Raw genomic sequence first — 18475 nt, forward strand, 5'->3', positions numbered from 1 at the left:
GTATATACTCAAATACAGGAAATATATACACCTACTTAATTATCAAATTAATTGTTCAGTTACATTAAAAATGTTGTAAAGTGTAAAGTACATAATTTGAAACTAATACAGTGAACCCTCGCTACTTCGCGGTTCGACAATCGCGGATTCACCACTTCGCGGGGTTTTCCCATAACCCATATATATATACATATCGCGGATTTTCCGGAAAATTCGAAAATACCGCGAAATCTGAAGATAACCAAATACGATATTTTGTTACCTGTAATTCCATTAATACTGTAATTAGTAATATCTGCTCTTACTGATTGTTCATTGCATTACATATGATATATAATTCAGCACAGAAAGAAATAAAACACGAAAAGAGAATGTGATCATACGATAATTCAGTACGTAGTAAAATTAAATCGAACATGAAACGCAAATCAGATGCAGTCATACCATATTAGAATGGTGTGTACTGTAATGGATGTGCTTCTTTTCCATGAATCTTTTGTATGTATACGTACGTAGTACAGTACTGCATCCAATAATATTCTTTGTTGCAAAAATCACATTTCGAATACTGTAAGCGTACGAGAGAGAGAGAGAGAGAGAGAGAGAGAGAGAGAGAGAGAGAGAGAGAGAGAGAGAGAGAGAGAGAGAGAGAGAGAGAGGCGTAAAATAGCGTACGTAAATTTTTATTATTATTGTTATTATTATTATTATTGTTGTTGTTGTTAATAAAATTATTATTGTTATTATTATTAATCATTATTATTATTATTATTATTACTGTACAGTATTATTATCATTATTTATTATTATTACGGTATTGTACTTAATCTACGTACGTTCAGTATGCGCGGGGGCATCTTCTATGAGTAACCAACGCGCCATAGTACTAAGACGGGTTGTGATTGGTTCAAGCGCTGATAGATGACGAATCAAAACTCAAGTTTTGTTATCTAGCCTGTGATTGGTGTTTTGCCCGCATCTTCTACCCGCAGCATCAAAGTTCTCGCGGGGCTGCATCGTTCACTTTCTCTTTCCGCGTATTGCTGAGTAGACGTTCTTAACTTTGTGAAGTTTAATCTGTGCTGTGTGCGACTGTTTTAAGTTGAACTTTTTGTTGAACTTTCTGTTACAATGCCTCCCAAGCGTTCTGCTTCTAGTAAGGCTGGTAGTGAGCCTAAACGCCACCGAAGGATAATGACGATAGCTGAGAAGGTTACGCTTCTCGACATGTTAAAAGATGGTAGAAGTTACGCGGCCGCCGGCCGCCATTTTGGCATCAACGAATCCACCGTTCGCTACATCAAGAAGGACGAGGCGAACATTAGAAAGACTGCTGCAATCACCTTTAGCAGATCAGCGAAGCGAGTCGTTACAACGCGTAATAAAACGATCGTACGCATGGAAGGTGCTTTAGCTGTGTGGATTGCCGACTGCCGGAAGAAGAACATAGCGTTGGATACGAACACCATCCAAACAAAGGCTTTGAGCTTATATGAGAATTTTGCTGCAAAGGAACCTAAAGAGGACGACGGCAACCATGCTGAAGATGATGATGATGCAGATGATCCTCAACCAGGGACATCCACTGATTCCCAGCCTCAGAAACGTTTTTCCGCAAGCAAAGGATGGTTCGCGAAGTTTCAGAAACGCTTCGCCCTGAAAAGCGTTTCCCTGCATGGGGAGTCTGCTTCCGCTGACACTGCCGCTGCTGAAACTTACGTGAACCAGACTTTCAAGAACATTATCGCTGAAGGTGGATACAAGCCGGAACAAGTCTTTAATATGGATGAAACCGGCTTGTTTTGGAAGAGAATGCCGTCGCGAACTTTCCTGTTCAAAGAGGAAGCCAAAGCCTCTGGCTTTAAGGCATTCAAGGATCGCGTTACCCTCGTGATGTGTGGCAATGCTGCTGGATTTTTGTTAAAGCCGGGGCTTATTTATAAGTCGAAAAATCCTCGCGCTTTGAAAAATAAAAATAAGAATCTCCTTCCCGTGTACTGGATGCATAATCAAAAAGCATGGATTACGAAGATGCTGACCTCCAACTGGTTCCACCAGTGTTTCGTCCCGCAAGTCCATGAATATCTCTTAGAGAAGGGCTTGCCATTCAAGATCCTTCTCCTTATGGATAACGCTGGTGGACACGCAACTGACCTGTCGCGTGAGGGCGTTCAGGTTGAGTTCCTGCCACCCAACACCACGTCATTAATTCAACCAATGGACCAGGGGGTTATCAGGGCGTTCAAGGCCCTCTACACGAAGAATACCTTGGCGGACCTCGTTGCGTGTGTGGATGCTGCCCAAGATGACGAGGATGAAGACTTCAACTTGAAGGCGTACTGGCGGCAGTACACCATAGCCACGTGCCTGCAGAATATTCAAAAGGCACTTCAAGAGATGAAACCTGCAACCGTAAATGCGAGCTGGAAGAAGCTGTGGCCCGATATTGTTTACGACGACAAGGGATTTACTCCGTCGGAAATCCAACACTCTGCAATACGGAAATCTGTGCAGTTGGCTGCCATAATTGGGGGTGACGGGTTTGGCGACATGACGACTGAAGACGTCGACGAGTTGTTGGACTGCCATTCCCAGCCCCTAACTGACGCAGACCTCGAAGACCTGACGAAATCGGCAAGTGAGGAAGAGAGTGAGGGTACCCAGGAAGAGACCCAAGAAAATGTCGAAGAAACGGGCTTAACATTAGAACGGCTTGCCAAGTTCTGCAACCATATGAAGGAGGCGAAAGAAATGTTACAAGAGTGGGACGAGGATATGGTTCGCTCGATGCAATTCTGCAACAAGGTTAATGACATCACGACTCCCTACAGGATGCTCTTGGATCGAAAAAAGAAGCAGCGGCAACAACTTCCGATCACAATGTTTTTTCAGCCTCGCAAAAAAGAGCCAGTTCCTCCTGCTAGTACGCCTTCGGAAGAAATTGAAGAAGTTGAAGAGGTGTCCCAGGAAAAGACACCTCCGTCTGAAGAGACGTAAAATACTATCATTGACTGCACAGTAGAAGACATCATCAGCTTCATCATCATCATTTCTACTGTGCAGCAAATTCATCGCCATCGTCATTCAAGTTTTTCTTGAACTTCTTTCGTGGTGAGTACAGTAACAATCTTTATTTTTTACTTTAACCTGTTTTATAGTTTAGTAATGTACGTACTGTATGCATTAAGTTAAAGGGAAGGTTTTAAAAGTCTACATGTTGTAACCTATCATATTTTTTTTGTTTAAAATTTACATTTACGTACGTAAAACAATCTCTCTCTCTCTCTCTCTCTCTCTCTCTCTCTCTCTCTCTCTCTCTCTCTCTCTCTCTCTCTCTCTCTCTCTCTCTCTCTCAAATTGTTTTCCTGCTTTGCTACGTACAAGTACTGTATAATTTATATTTGTAAGGTAACATATTTTGTAAATGCTTTTACTGTAAATACTGTATGTACTGTATCATTATTTATCACTATCATCATGCGCGTTAAATGCCTTCTTTGTTCTGAGCGTGGTTGTTTACTGAGCGTACACGCCGTCGTTTCAGGCGGCGTCATAAAGAAAAAGATTTCATTTGGAAGTCCTAAGAAAAATACGTAAACTAAAACATTGGTAATAAAAAAATCAACATACAGTACTGTATAATCAATATAATCGATGCAAAAACTAACCTATACGTACATATATGTGTACACTAAATGAGTTTGTTTCTTCATTATGATCAGAGATGAACGTAAACAAAACATTGGTTGCCATTTTTTATCGTGCTTTTTAGGTGTTTAGGAAACACATGATATAAAATCGCCTTTAATATTTGTGCCTGTTTTAGTTTAGGGTGCTGTAGTACATGCATTAAGTGTTCTGTACATTAAAGGGTGGTTTGTTAACAGTACTACGTACAAGGGAAGGTTTTAAAAGTCCGAATATACATGTTAAATAAATAGGTAAATATGCTGTCACTACTTCGCGGATTTTCACCTATCGCGCCCGCGTCTGGAACCTATCTACCGCGATAAACGAGGGTTCACTGTATATCGTATGTTCAGTATCTGTAAATATTGTACTAAACTACTCTGGTACTTAGCTTCAGAACTAGAGCACACAATGTCAAAAAATACAAACAAACATGACCCATGGCAAAGTCTACAGCAGTGGTTCTTAACCTGTGTTCGATCGAGCCCCAGGGGTTCGGTGAGGCAGTCTCAGGGGTTCGGCGGAGGCATCAGCAAATGTAAGATTGATTTGCAATAAGGATTCATTATGTTTTTGTGTGAGGTTCATTTGTTGATTTTGTTCCTTGAACACAGTGATTCTGTGTGCAAATGATGCATGGTTCATATTGTGCATTAATACAATATATACCTATGTCTTGAATTTGAAATATATGCTGATATATTTAGGTGTAACCTTCTTTTTTTTCTATTTATTTAATTTACCTATATCTTTTATATATATATATATATATATATAAATATATAATATATATATATATATATATATATATATATTTCCAACTATGAAGGGTTCGATGAGTGTACATATGACACTTGCGGGGTTCAGTACCTCCGACAAGGTTAAGAACCAATGGTCTACAGCATACAAACAAATGCAACCGCACACACTCAAAAATGCTTCACAAGAAAAAGAGCGAGGGCCATTCAGCATGTCGATCTACCTCCAGACACACAAGTTCTTGATTAAAATTAGTGTACACGACACATTGAAAATGACGGCTAAACATCTCGACAAATGCACACACACCCCTCTTTCACCATGGTATGACTACTCTCTCTTTCCCCTACCATAGGGATGGGGAGAGCTGAGCATGACCAGAAAGAAATAGATACATAAATATTTATATATATAGCCAAACACTTGCTCTTTATTATATAGGAGATTCTAGCCACTGAGAATTAAAGATATTTAATGCAACTTATTAATAAGATGTTTTATGGTCCATACCTCTATAAGACTTCCGTTATTAACTGGAACACTAATTAATTCTCTGGCCGATCCAGTGGGTAAAGGAGGCGGCGGGGCACTGAATCTTAAACCTACGGAGCCGGCACCTCTCCCTTGTCCACCTCCAGTGTAGTAGGGCCCACCTGCAATGCTTGCTTGACCACCCCATAAACTGGGATCACGAGGAGTATATTCACCTGAAAAAAAGGCAAATTTTAGAGCTACACGTATCTCTAGCATATAAATATATTGTAAAATTGGATTGTAATTGAAGTACTACATGTTTTCAGCATTTATTTGATACCTTAAAAAAAACTGAATGTTCTTTTTCCCTTAACAAATGGATAGCAAAGAGATACCTAATTAAGAATACGTAAGATATAACCTTAGAATTTGATAATTCACTTCAATGTTATTAGTTGAATTGGTAACAATATCACAAGAAATATTAATAAAATAGTTAACAATGAAGTACACTGTGCTGTATAAAAAAATACGATTTCTCAATTTAATTTTAAAGCTCAGAAAAACAACATTCAATTTCCAGTGAAGTCTAAAACATAAGGAAAATTTCAATAAACACAAGTCGACCAACACTAACCAGGAATCTTACCATACTGCATATGTCGCATGGGTGGCTGTCTGGGGTTTGGCACCCCCTGAGCAGTATCGGAGGCCGGGGAATATCCCGTGGAGCCGAGACCCCCGCCGGGCACGGGAGGTGGTGGAAAATCCATCACGCCTCCAATTCCCTCCAGAACTACGGGGTCAGATCCATGGTCATATGGGCACATATCGCCTCTCATGCAATAACCTTTCTCTGTTGAAATACACAAGTTATATCTTGACTAACTGATAATCAGGTTGCTAGCCTTAACCCTATGAAAATGGAAAAATAATTAGTTGATCACTAAGAAAATTAACTATCTACTTGAAGCAAGAAATTCTAATATTCTTCTGATGTTGGGTGAGTGGAAATATACTTGGAAGCAACAAATTCTAATATTCTTCTGATAATATTGTGATGTTGGGTGAATCGAAGGCGCCAGCTAACATTATCTAAAAGAAGTCTGATGGAATAAGTGAAAATTGAATGATGAGTGTAGCTTCACGACAAAATAAGTAATAGAGATTCTTATTGAAAAAAGGAAGTGTGGAAGATTAAAATATGGGAAAAATGCCACCCCTTGGAAGAAAAACAAATTACCAAACCTCTTCAACTGGTGTTATTGGACAACCTTAAGATTAAGAGAATGACATACAGTACGAGAATGATGCTGAAATGGCAATGCTGTGATAGGATAAACATGCGATCTTATTGCCATACACCGTCATATAATCTCATTACTCCACTAGAGGGACAATAATATAAGTGAAAGAAAATGGGAAATATCACAAATTTTAAGTTCAACAAGTGAGAAGGAAGCAGTATGAATGCCAGGGAGGTTCATAGAAATAAATATGCCTTTAATTTATTCCTCAATGATGCAAACAAAGGAAGTACTGCATCCAGAAAATCCATCCATTACTAAAAACAGATGGATATAGCCAATAAAAAATTTAATATCAACAAAAAACTATACGACTGAGATGGTGTGGGCATGTGTTAAGGATGGATGGTGGGGAGGGAGTGGGGAGGGAGTGAGGAGGATTTGGGAGGAACCAGTTAGGGGGAAAAGATCGAGAGGGAGGCAGAGAATTAGATGGCGAGATAAGGTGAAGGATATGGAGCGAAGAGGTTTGGTTGAAAAGGATGCCTTTAATCGAAGGCATTGGAGAGGGCGCATCAGGCAACCGACCCCTTAACGGAGGGATAACGGTGGGGAAGAAAAAGACAAAATAACATAAAGAGGGACCCACTATAGAAAACGGAGATAGGGGAACTACACAAAATTCTGGTCGGTTGGGAGGAGAATCCCAGATACTCCTAAAAAAGTAGTTCGAGGCAAGTACTCCGTGTTGGAACAAATAACATTTAAACCCTTCATTTTGCTGAGAACATATAACGATAAATATGGCGATCTATCCATTCACACCTCAGCAATATAAACATCGAAAATGCTGGTTGAGTAGAGGGAGAAGCTACAAACAGTAATCATCAAATAATGAAAGAATTGGCTTGGCGAATGACCAGAAATTACCAGAACCTTTGAAGCACTGACATTAATTATGACCAGAAATTAATAGAACTTTTGAAGCACTGACAATAATCATGAAAGATGTAAGTGGAAAAAGTTACACCTAAAGTTGGTTAATCAGTAACGGAGAGAGGAAGGAAAGAGATGGACACTTCCTTGTCTCGTGACTGGTAGAACACAGAAGACCTGAAAATCATCTGCTCTCGTACACATCGAGATGTGAAAAGCCAGAGAAAACAATAAACCTCTTGCGAGTCAAACGCATGATAGTTTGAGGCCTTAACTAAATATAAAACAAACAAAGAACCAAACCATAATAAAATGTAAAAACATTACAAGCATCATACTCAATTGAGTTATGTTATAAGTGGACAATAAAAAAAATGAGAAAAAGTAAATTAATAACTTCTGTGAGTAGCATAAGAACAGTATGTACAGAAAGCAGAAAGACAGATCAGAAACATTACAGTAGGCTAATGACAAAATAAAAACACAGAAACAATGGCATCTCATGAAAAGCAACATTTTATTCTGAGGATTCGAAGACACATAAGTCTATAGAAAACTTATTCAGCTTTCTGTTAAAATTTTAAGTTTCCATCTGCATTCCTTTGTTAGTTACACTAAGAAACGTCAACATAAATAGTTGACACCGAACATTAATGATCACCGTAAACAAGTTTGCAAGCCATGAGACTAACAACCTATGTTTTGCTGCTGGGATCACCAGAGAATTAAACCTCAAAAAACACTAAAAATAAAATAAAATTGAATTCTACACAATCATGAATGAATGACCAGGGGAATGCAGTAGCAAAAAAGGATCCATGACCATCGTAAGCGGTAGTCCTAACTTGACAGGAAATAAAAGCCTTTCTCTACGTAGGCTAGTGGCCAGTCTGTCCTAAATACCGAATGTTATGCATTAGTTAAGTCATGATTTTACTTTTAAGTCAACACTACAGTTTACTTCAAGCAATATCTGAAAAGTAAATAAACACTGTATCTGCTCAATTAATAGCCTTTAATAGCATACTTGAATGATTAACGGTTGGGAAATATTAATACACAACTGATGAGTAACACGTTTGTAAAGTTCATAATTTTATTAGGACATACTTTTAAATGATCGCTAAAACTTTTTATAAGTTCAAATTTGCAGAAAATGTTTTTATGTTGAACAGGCTGACATAAGTCTTTTTATTGCTTATATATGAAATATCCGTTTTGATGTTGTTGCTGTTTTTTAGATGTTTTATTTTGGTTGTTCATTACTTTTCATATCGTTTATTTATTTCCTTATTTCCTTACCTAACAGGGCTATTTTTCCCTGTTGGACCCCTTAGCTTGTAGCATTCTGCTTTTCCAACTAGGGTTGTATCTTAGCTAGTAATAATAGGGTTGTATCTTAGCTAGTAATAATAACACTGTTAAAAGACCACTACAGACAAGAATGAATGAAAATCCTCAACAGTACTTTGAGAATCTAAAAAAGGGGAATTAATTCAATGGCATGAAAATCATGAGAATGTAAAAATTCCATGTGTAACTCGCAACGTAATTGTAATACAGTACACAGTACAACACTCACCATCATAATCTCTGCATCTTTGTTTCTTTGCAGCAACAGGAGCCTGAAAATCAGGATGTTTCACAACAACACTCTGAATGACAGTGCTGCCGGTTTCTGACCGCGGTTCAACCCTGACGTCGGTGGATGGGGAACTATGCAGGGGACTATCGCGCTTCTCATCTAGAAGGGGAAAATAATTAATTTGTAAAATTTCCTTTCAAATACTCGGATGATGATAATATACTATAAGGTTCAAAATTTCTTTATCATACTTTCAATACCTACTCATCATACGTCCAAACAACCTCATTCATTGATGTCAAGATTCATTATCGGGCCCCGAATACTACATCTCTTTTCCAATTACTCATTCATATCTGCTCATTAAACTGGCCTCTTGATATTCCCGTTAAATTTCTTCTGTCTTGAGAATTTTATTCATGAATTAACATACCTCAGTAATAAAATAACTTGGAAGAAAGTTAGGGAATTCAGAATTATGTAAATCCAGAACTCATGCATATCAAATAGGGTTATCAAGCTCACCAATACAGTCAACATTACTTTGTATACATAAGAAATCTATTAACCAAATAATCCTATCATTTTGTTACTGTGAAAAAGATATCATAAAAAATTATATTTCCAATAACGAGTAACGTAAGTGTAAAGGCATAACACAATAATCAAACGCTAGTGTGAATTACCCAAACTTTTTTTAGTTTTAACACAAATTACCATAGACTTATTTTTATTCATTTTGTTTATGCTCTCTTAGAACAAACCAAAACATCGGTAGAAATTACCAGTAAACATCTAAATATTAACATCAAACAGAACCTACCTTTCGGGATTGACTTTGACTTCCGCAGAGGGCTCGACGACCTTGGGGACCGTACGCGAGTTCTCCTAGTTCCTGGACTGAGAGAACGAGATCTGTTCCTTGACCTTGAACGCCTCTCCCTTGACCTGGAACGACGTGGACTTCTGGATCGCCTGGGACTCCTTGTTCGGGAGCGTGTTCTGGAACGCCTATACCTATGAAAAGTAATGCTGTAATACAATTGAACCAAATCTCAAAAAATTAGCATTTAAGTTTCTAAAAAATTCTTAGTCCATATTCAAATACTCAACAAGTTTCCATTGTATATTTTGACACTTTCCAGGCTCCCCCAGGCACTATAAGAGTTGGAAGACTCAGGCCTACATGGATGAGGACTCTGTAGCGTAAAGTAGGAGATGATGAATGGAAATGTATTGATTTAAAAGCTCAAGATAGAGATGACTCGCGAAATCTAACCGAGGCCATGGCGTCAGGAGGCGTAGGAGGAGGAGGAGATGATGATGATTTTTCACACTTAAGAGGTAAAATCATCATCTACAGTAACATATATAATGCATACTTTGCTCCCCTTCCTACAGAACTTTATCAATATATTTAAAAAAAAAAAAAGCTAATTCATTAGTTTCTAATATTACAGTACAGTATTAAATTTGCATTGAACTCCCACTATCATTTCTAAAAAGACCCAAGTGGGCTATTTAGTTCTGAAATGACAAATTCGGAGATAATTTGTATTTTTCCTAACCTTAGCTATTTACATTGGGTTTACTTTCGGCGTAGCTGAAATGACGAGCCATTAGATTTTAATGAGGGTTTACTACCCCGCGCTAGTTAGCAGGGGTAGGGGGAGGGGTAGCTTGCTACCCCTCCCCTTCTCACACACCAGTGAAATGTCTCACTTCACTTAGAGGTAGGACTTGACTTGGGGGACAGGGCTGGCGGGCAAATATGAGTAAATAGCTAAGGTTTGTATGGTTAGGAAAAATACAAATTATCTCCGAATTTGTCATTTGTTCCATAACCGAAATACAAACCACCTTATTTACATTGGGTGACTAACCCCTTAGGAAGGGAGGAAAGTCCCCAGCCATACTGGCTTTGGCTTACCCGGGGACTCAGAATCCGAGTGAGTCGCACTCGAGAAAAGGAGTCCCTGCACCTCACAAGTTCCTTGCTCCGCAAGGAAACGTGTGGCCTACATAAGCTTGTGTGTGAAGGAAGAAAGTGTGACACGTCCTAGGCAGTTGACCTGGAGTTCCAGAAGGAACTCTGGGTTAGGACGTTCCCAATACCACCTCGTCAGGGTATGGGGGACGCGACAGTATTGTCTCAATACTCGGAACACAAGGAAGCATGGTTTACCTGCAGAGGTTTGAGGTCAGCTATGCAGAGACCAGGATGCTGCTTCCCCAGTAGAGGGAACGATGAAGAAAGAAGTAAGGGCCAGACATACTTCTTTCATTCATGTAGTCTAAAACCTGGTAACAATGCCCTCAACCTTCTGCTACCTGTCCAAAAAGGAGCCTGAGGTTAGACCAGCTGTTGTGTAGCCACCACAGAGCGATAGAAACGTATCGATACCCCTGTGGGTCACGTCCTGCAGGAAGCGGGCTGCGAAGGTCATTAGACGCTTCCAGACTCCAGCTTGTAGCACCTGCGTCACAGAGTACAGTGAACCCTTGTTTATCGCGGTAGATAGGTTCCAGACCCGGCCGCGATGGGTGAAAATCCGCGAAGTATTGACACCATATTTACCTATTTATTTAACATGTATACAGTATTCAGACTTTTAAAACCTTCCCTTGTACGTACAGTAGTACTGTTAACAAACTACCCTTTAATGTACAGAACACTTAATGCATGTACTACAGTACCCTAAACTAAAACATGCACAAATATTGAAGGCGATTTTATATCATGCGTTTCCTAAACACGCTAAAAAGCACGATAAAAAATGGCAACCAATGTTTTGTTTACGTTCATCTCTGATCATAATGAAGAAACAAACTCATTTAGTGTACACATATATGTATAGGTTAGTTTTTGCATCGATTATATTGATTATACAATACAGTATGTTGATTTTGTTATTACCAATGTTTTACTTAATTTTTCTTAGGACTTCCAAATGAAATGTTTTTCTTTATGACGCCGCCTGAAACGACGGCGTCATAAAGTACGCTCAGTAAACAACCACGCTCAGAACAAAGAAGGCATTTAACGCGCATGATGAAAGTGATAAATAATGATATTTACAGTAAAAGCATTTACAAAATATGTTATTACAAATATTATTTACCGTATCTATATAAAATCATACAGTACATACTGTACGTAGCAAAGCAGGAAAACAATTTACGAGAGAGAGAGAGAGAGAGAGAGAGAGAGAGAGAGAGAGAGAGACAGAGATTGTTTTACGTACGTAAATGTAAATTTTAAACAAAAAAAATATGATAGGTTACAACATGTATACTCTTCAGACTTTTAAAACCTTCCCTTTAACTTAATGCATACAGTACTAAACTATAAAACAGGCACAAATATTAAAATGTTAGAATATTAAAGTAAAAAATAAAGATTGTTACTGTACTCACCACGAAAGAAGTTCAAGAAAAACTTGAATGATGATGGCGATGAATTTTCTGCACAGTAGAAATGATGATGATGAAGCTGATGATGTCTTCTACTGTGCAGCCAATAATAGTATTTTACGTCTCTTCAGATGGAGGTGTCTTTTCCTGCGACACCTCTTCAACTTCTTCCTGAGACACTTCTTCAATTTCTTCCGAGGGCATTGTGATCGGAAGTTGCTGCCGCTGCTTCTTTTTTCGCAAGAGCATCCTGTAGGGAGCCATGTGTTCATCAATCTTGGTGCAGAATTGTACAGAACGAACCATATCCTCGTCTCACTCTTGCGACATTTCTTTCATCTCATTCGCAAGCTTGCAGAGCTTGGCAAGCCGTTCTAATGTTAAGCCCGTTTCTTCGACATTTTCTTGGATCTCTTCCTATGTTTCACTGTCTTCACTGCCCGATTTCGTCAGGTCTTCGAGGTCTGCGGCCGCGTAACTTCTACTGTCTTTTAACATATCGAGAAGCGTCACCTTCTCAGCAATCGTCATCATCTTTCGGTGCTGTTTAGGCTCACTACCAGCCTTAGTAGAAGCAGAAGGCTTGGAAGGCATTGTACAGTAGGGTTTAACAGAAAGTTCAACAAAAAGTTCAACTTAAAACAGTCACGCACAGCACAGATTAAAGTTCACAATAACTTAACAACGTCAACACAGCGATACAGCGGGAGACAAAGTGACCGCGGAAAGAGATGCTGCGGGTTGGAGAAGCGGTCAAAACACCAATCACAGGCTAGATTACAAAACTTGGGTTCTGATTCGTCATCTATCAGCGCTTGAACCAATCACAACCCGTCTTATATGCTACGTAGGTTACCAATTCAAAGTACTGTACAGTATACTGTACAGTAATAATAATAATAAATAATGATACTGTAATAATAATAATAATAATAATAATGATAATAATAATAATAACAACAACAACAATACAGTAATAATAATAATAACAATAATAATAATAGCTTTACGTACGCTATTTTACGCTTTTGTTGTAGGATGTGTGTCTCTCTCTCTCTCTCTCTCTCTCGTACGCTTATTCGAAATGTGATTTTTGCAACAAAGAATATTATTGGATGCAGTACTACGTACGTATACATACAAAAGATTCATGGAAAATAAGCACATCCATTACATTTGTAGTACAGTACAGTAGTAGCCAACAGCAGCCTTACACCATTCTAATATGGTATGACTGCATCTGATTTGCGTTTCATGTTCGATTTAATTTTACTACGTACTGTATACAGTACTGAATTATCGTACGATCACATTCTCTTTTCGTGTTTTATTTCTTTCTGTGCTTAATTATATGTCATATGTAATGCAATGAACAATCAGTAAGAGCAGATATTACTAATTACAGTATTAATGGAATTACAGGTAACGAAATATCGTATTTGGGGTCCAGATATTGCGGTATTTTCGAAATTTCCAGAAAATCCGCGATATGTATATATATATGGGTAATGGAAAAAACCCGCGAAGTGGTGAATCCGCGATGGTCGAACCGCGAAGTAGCAAGGGTTCACTGTAGTTCTACTCGAAGGCGAGGGACGTTGCGATGTATCCGACATCGTGCTGTAGGGCGACGTGACGGGGGAGGGTCTGGATTCAGGTCGAGATGAATGCCCTCGAGTCCGAGCTGAAAAGGTATACTGTACTGGTGACTCTCCCGTGTCCTTCCTGTGCTCCCAAACCGGCTTGCACGTGAGGACAAACTGCAGCTGTTCTCAAAAATAACCCCTCGGTTCCTTTACTGGCAAGAAGGAGAAGGTCTGGGTCATCTGATACAGAACGGAGACTCGAAATCTTGAAGGAGTCGAACCGAAGATCCGGGACTCCAAGATTCTGAGTCTAGAAAACAACTCAGGAGCGAACCTAAATGTTGCCTCCCCCTATTCTCTTGAAAGGGCGGAGTCGTACGAGACCATGAAGATTGCTTACACACTGGCCGAGGCCAGAGTGAGCAGGAGCACCGTCCCCCAAGACAGATTACGATCAGAGACCTGACGTAATGGTTCTTGAGAAGATCTCTTAAGGGACTAAAGAGTCCGAACCATGCTCCATGGAGGAGGTCTCACTCCGACTGGGGCAGGTACGTTCGTAGCTTCGCATGAACGAAGAAAGATCCCGCGGGAAGGAAAAGTCTATTCCTTTCAGCCTGAAGGCCAGGGAAAGACTGAGCGATAGGCTTCACTGCCGAGAGCGGAAAAGAGTTTCCTCCCACCGAAAAGCAATAACTCCGTTATTGCTGGAGTAGAGGCCTCAAGGGAAGAGGTATCTCTCCCACGACACCAACCACAGAAGACTCTCCACTTCGCCTGGTAGACCCCTGCGGATGACTATCGCAGGTGACGCGACCTCCGCTCCGCGACTGTTGCGGGTTGTCTCTTCTTGAGGAGGCGGCGTAGTGTCTCCAGGTGTGAAGCCGAAGCGATGCAACGGCTTGTGAAAGATGTTGTAGCGTGGTTGTTTGAGTAGCCTGTGTCGTGGAAGAAGCTCTCCCGGGAGTTCCGTCAGGGGATGCAGAGGGTCCGGAAACCATTCTGCGTATAGTCGCAGCGGAGCTCCCAGGGCCATCGAAAGGTTGACAGACAACAATGGTGGGAAGACGTAGGCGTCGATGTTGTCCCACCGTCACCGGAATGCATCTTGCCAAAGAGTCTTGGGGTCTGAGACTGGGGGGAAGAACAGCGGAAGCTTGAAGTTCCAGGCTGTCATGATCAGGTCCCCCAGGCCAGGACTTGCTGGTTACTAGAGGCCAAAGACCCCCAGGTACTCTCGATCTGTGAGGCTCTGCTCAGATTGTAGGAGAGAACATTCCTCTGCCCGGAATGAGCGAGCCGATAGAGGTATTGAGAGGACTTCGGATCATCTCAGTATCTCTACTGCAAGATGCGAATGTATGAAAATGTGCCTCCCTGCTGGTTGGAATACGCCAGTACCATGAAGTTGTCGCGCACGGAGCGACTCGGCAGGATCTGTAGGATCTGTAGAAGGGCCAGACTACGGCCTCTAAACCTACCTGAATGATGAGGAGGTACCCTTCAGGTCCTGACCATAGGCCTGAACCGGAACATGCCCCCCCCCCCCCTTTTCTTTGACGAGTCCGAGAAGAGCATCAAATGTGGGGAAAGGACGAGAATATCCACTCCCATCAAGAGGTTCCATAGGTCAACACCCATTGCAGGTCTAAACGTTCCGCTGGTCCCATAGGGGCCAGAAAGTCCGGTTAATCGTTGCTTTGATACCACCGGAACTTGGGCCGCCTCACAGGGAACTTATCCTGAGGCGACCATTAGACGGGTCAATGAGGATAAGAGACCCAGGAAACGTTCCAAGATAGGGCTGAAAGCTCTCCTTGACTGAGAACAGGTACTGCCACTCTCCTCAGCCTTGCCACAGTCAACTGAAGGGAAGGCTCGGAGAAGGAGTCAATATCATGGCTAGATACTCCAGATGTTGAGGCAAAAGTAGAGAAGGCTCCAAGAAAATTACCATGATCCCTCACTCTTGGTAAAGTCCCGGAAGCTTATCTCGGTGTTGAAGAAGGTCGAACCCGAGACTACCGGAGTTGGCCAGACCTCCAAAAAGCGAAGGAGGCGGAAGCCTGCTCCTGAGTGGCCATGAGGAAAGCAGGGAGAGTTCTCTGGTGAAAAACCTGCGATGCCCCGGCGGGATTCCAAGAGCTTCCTGGAAGATGGATGGAATGGAACCTGGAAGTACCCGTCCTTCCGATCCAGGGCATAAGGAGTCCTGCAGTCTCGTTACCAGTCTGATCGACTCTGCTGTTCCACGCTGGACGAAATTTGTTCGACAAACTTGATCAGAGGTGAGAGGTCGACGACGGAACTCCCGTCTCAGATGCTTTCGTACGAGAAAGGATTGACTGAAGAAGCCGGGGAGGGAAGCCGTCGACGACCCTATGGAGGACCTTCTCCTAAGGCATGGATCCTTCTGCCCAAACGAGCAAACCTCTTGCCGACCCCATGGCATAGAGGCTCAGTGACACTGGATTCGCTGACAGTGACGGAGAGATGGTAAGAGCGAGGCGCAATATCCTTGGCTGATCACGGAGATCGTGTAGGAATCGGCATCGGGAAGCTGTTATCCGGACGAGTAACCTTAGGCATCCCCCCAGCGTGAGACCTGCAAGGGGGGTTGCCAATCCTAAAGTTTGTGAACTCTGCTGCTCCCTCTAGGATTATGCCTCCCCGGGAGAGCCTCCCGTGCTACCTGTCCCTGACAGGAGGGAACTGCTATTGTACACCTTGTCTTAGCTGCCGTAGCCGGTCCGATAACTTAGGCTGACGAGGCTGAATGAAGAGGCGTCGGAGGCCTGCAGGGTCTGGAAGTAAGCGCCTTGGAGGAGTGAAAACGGAATTCGACTTCCTCCGCACAACAGCTGTCCATGTCTCTGTCCTTGGGCTCAAACAAGCTCTTCCCAAAGATGGAAGAGTGCCTGAGCTTGTCGACATCCACGGATGAGACACCCGAGAGGAAGCCCTCGGTCACTGCGTCTAGATGCTCCAACATCGAGTTTGCCCGCAAATTTGAACGCAAAGGTGCTTGAGCCCGAGAGGAGGAAAGTACCCATGATCTTCCTGGAGCTTCCTTGTACAAAACCTCGGGTCGCAACCGAGGAGGGAAAGGCCTGGTAAGCCCCTTCCACGAGATGGTGAAGAGGAAGGGCTAAACCAGTCACCCCTTGCCCGACGGAGAAAACTCGAAAGGAAAACTCCCTGGCAAGACCCTTCCAGGGAATGACGAGGAGGAAGGGCTAACCCAGGTTCTGGAAAGAAGAATGTTGCTCAGACCTCCCTGAAGATTCTTCCTGCTCTTGCACATGCCATGCTCTGCGCTTACGGGGTGAAGACCGTGTTCTGGAAATACGCGCTCCAGAAGACTCGCCAGGCTGGCCATGTTGCGAAACCCCGACGGGAATCGCGGTCGCAATTGCCCTGGCGCTCGCGCGATGGTAAATCAATGGTTCGCGCGTGGGCGAACGTGGAAGCGCCCGTGCGCGGGCATGCAGGAGCGCAGACGAAAGTGCGCAAGGGAGCGCAGAAGGAGGGCGAGCGTGGTTGGAAGGGCGAGAGCTGGCGGTCGGTTCACAGGCGAGCGATGACATGTAGGCAAGCAATGGCTACTGCAGGAATCGAGCTGGCGCTCGCGCGATGGAACACCGTTGGTTCGCGCGCGGGCGAACATTGGAGCGCATGCGCGTAGGCGCGCGGGCATGTGGGCGTGTGGTCGCGCAGGCACGTGGGCGAGCGCAGGCGGTCGGGAGACCGATGGCGCGTAGGCGGGCGATGGTGCGTTGACGAGCGATGGCCCGTAGGCAAGTGAAGGCGCGTCGGCAAGCGATGGCGCGTTGGCAAGCGACAGCGCGTTAACAAAACACTAGCGCGCAGGCGAAAAATCACGCGGGCGCGCAGGCGAAAAATCGCGCGGGCGCGTTGGAAATCGCTGACGCGTAAGAGACTAGGGATGGATGACGGCGAGAAGGAGACAGGAAACCTTTTAGCCCAGGTCTGATAGATCGTGGGTGAGAGGGCGAATCGTTGGGGCACATCGCGCTAATCAGAAGGCGCGCAGGTGCATCAGGAAGGAGAGCGCTGATGCGAGCTGTCGATCAGGCGATCCTGGACGGTCAGGAAAAACCGTTGGCGCCCATTAGTGCGTGGCAGGAAAGGGCGCGCGGGTGAGCGCTGACGATTGAAGAAAGCTGGCGCACAGAAGGACAGAAGTAAAGGTGAGCGCTGGCGAGCAGGAGGAAGATCTACGGCAAGACTCAGCTACCGGAGATCGTGGTCCACAGCAGGCGAGCGCTAGATCGCTACTGATGGTGTCCAGGGGACCTGTAACGCGTGGAAGATCGATGGCGATCGTTGACGCGCAGGAGATCGCTGACGAGCAGGCGAACATTGACACGACTGTGGTCGCTGGCGAGCTGGTCGTCGCTGGCGAGCAGAAGGGCAACGCGTGGAATCCTGTGCGTACAGTAGCTTTAGAAGCACGCGTAGGCGACCGCGAGCGTTGCTGCGCTGGAACAGGCTGACGAGCCGGATCGCGAGGGCGAGGAGAAGAAGAGTCCTTGTCCAAGACCTGAACCGAAGTTCTAGGTCGCACGGGCGAACGTGGGCGCGTATCAGGAACTGGAAGCGCAGGTGCGCTCTGACGGGCAGGAGATCTAGAGCGCTCAGGAGACCGATGGCGCGCAGGGCGCACAACAGGAACAGCAGGATGTTCGGAGTCCTCAGGAGAGCGCTGGCGAGCAGTGGGGCGATGATCATCAGGAGAGCGCTAACGAACAGGAGAGCGCTGG

At 43.3% G+C, this 18475-nt stretch overlaps 1 protein-coding gene across 3 annotated transcripts in view; it reads right to left on the minus strand.

The window, feature by feature from the left end:
* swm (Zinc finger protein swm) overlaps window positions 1-18475 on the minus strand; it is a 99439-nt gene that overhangs the window by 46333 nt on the left and 34631 nt on the right. For 2 of the 3 annotated variants that reach the window (XM_068391023.1, XM_068391025.1), the window contains exons 5-8: window positions 9515-9708; window positions 8689-8850; window positions 5561-5779; window positions 4960-5156 (exon numbers count right to left, since the gene is read on the minus strand). In XM_068391023.1, the coding sequence (XP_068247124.1) occupies window positions 4960-5156; window positions 5561-5779; window positions 8689-8850; window positions 9515-9708 (772 nt within the window). The remainder of the gene's footprint in view (window positions 1-4959; window positions 5157-5560; window positions 5780-8688; window positions 8851-9514; window positions 9709-18475) is intronic. The other variant, XM_068391024.1, reaches the window with a different exon arrangement.

Source organism: Palaemon carinicauda, chromosome 17 (assembly GCF_036898095.1).
Source record: "Palaemon carinicauda isolate YSFRI2023 chromosome 17, ASM3689809v2, whole genome shotgun sequence".
NCBI lineage: Eukaryota > Metazoa > Arthropoda > Malacostraca > Decapoda > Palaemonidae > Palaemon > Palaemon carinicauda.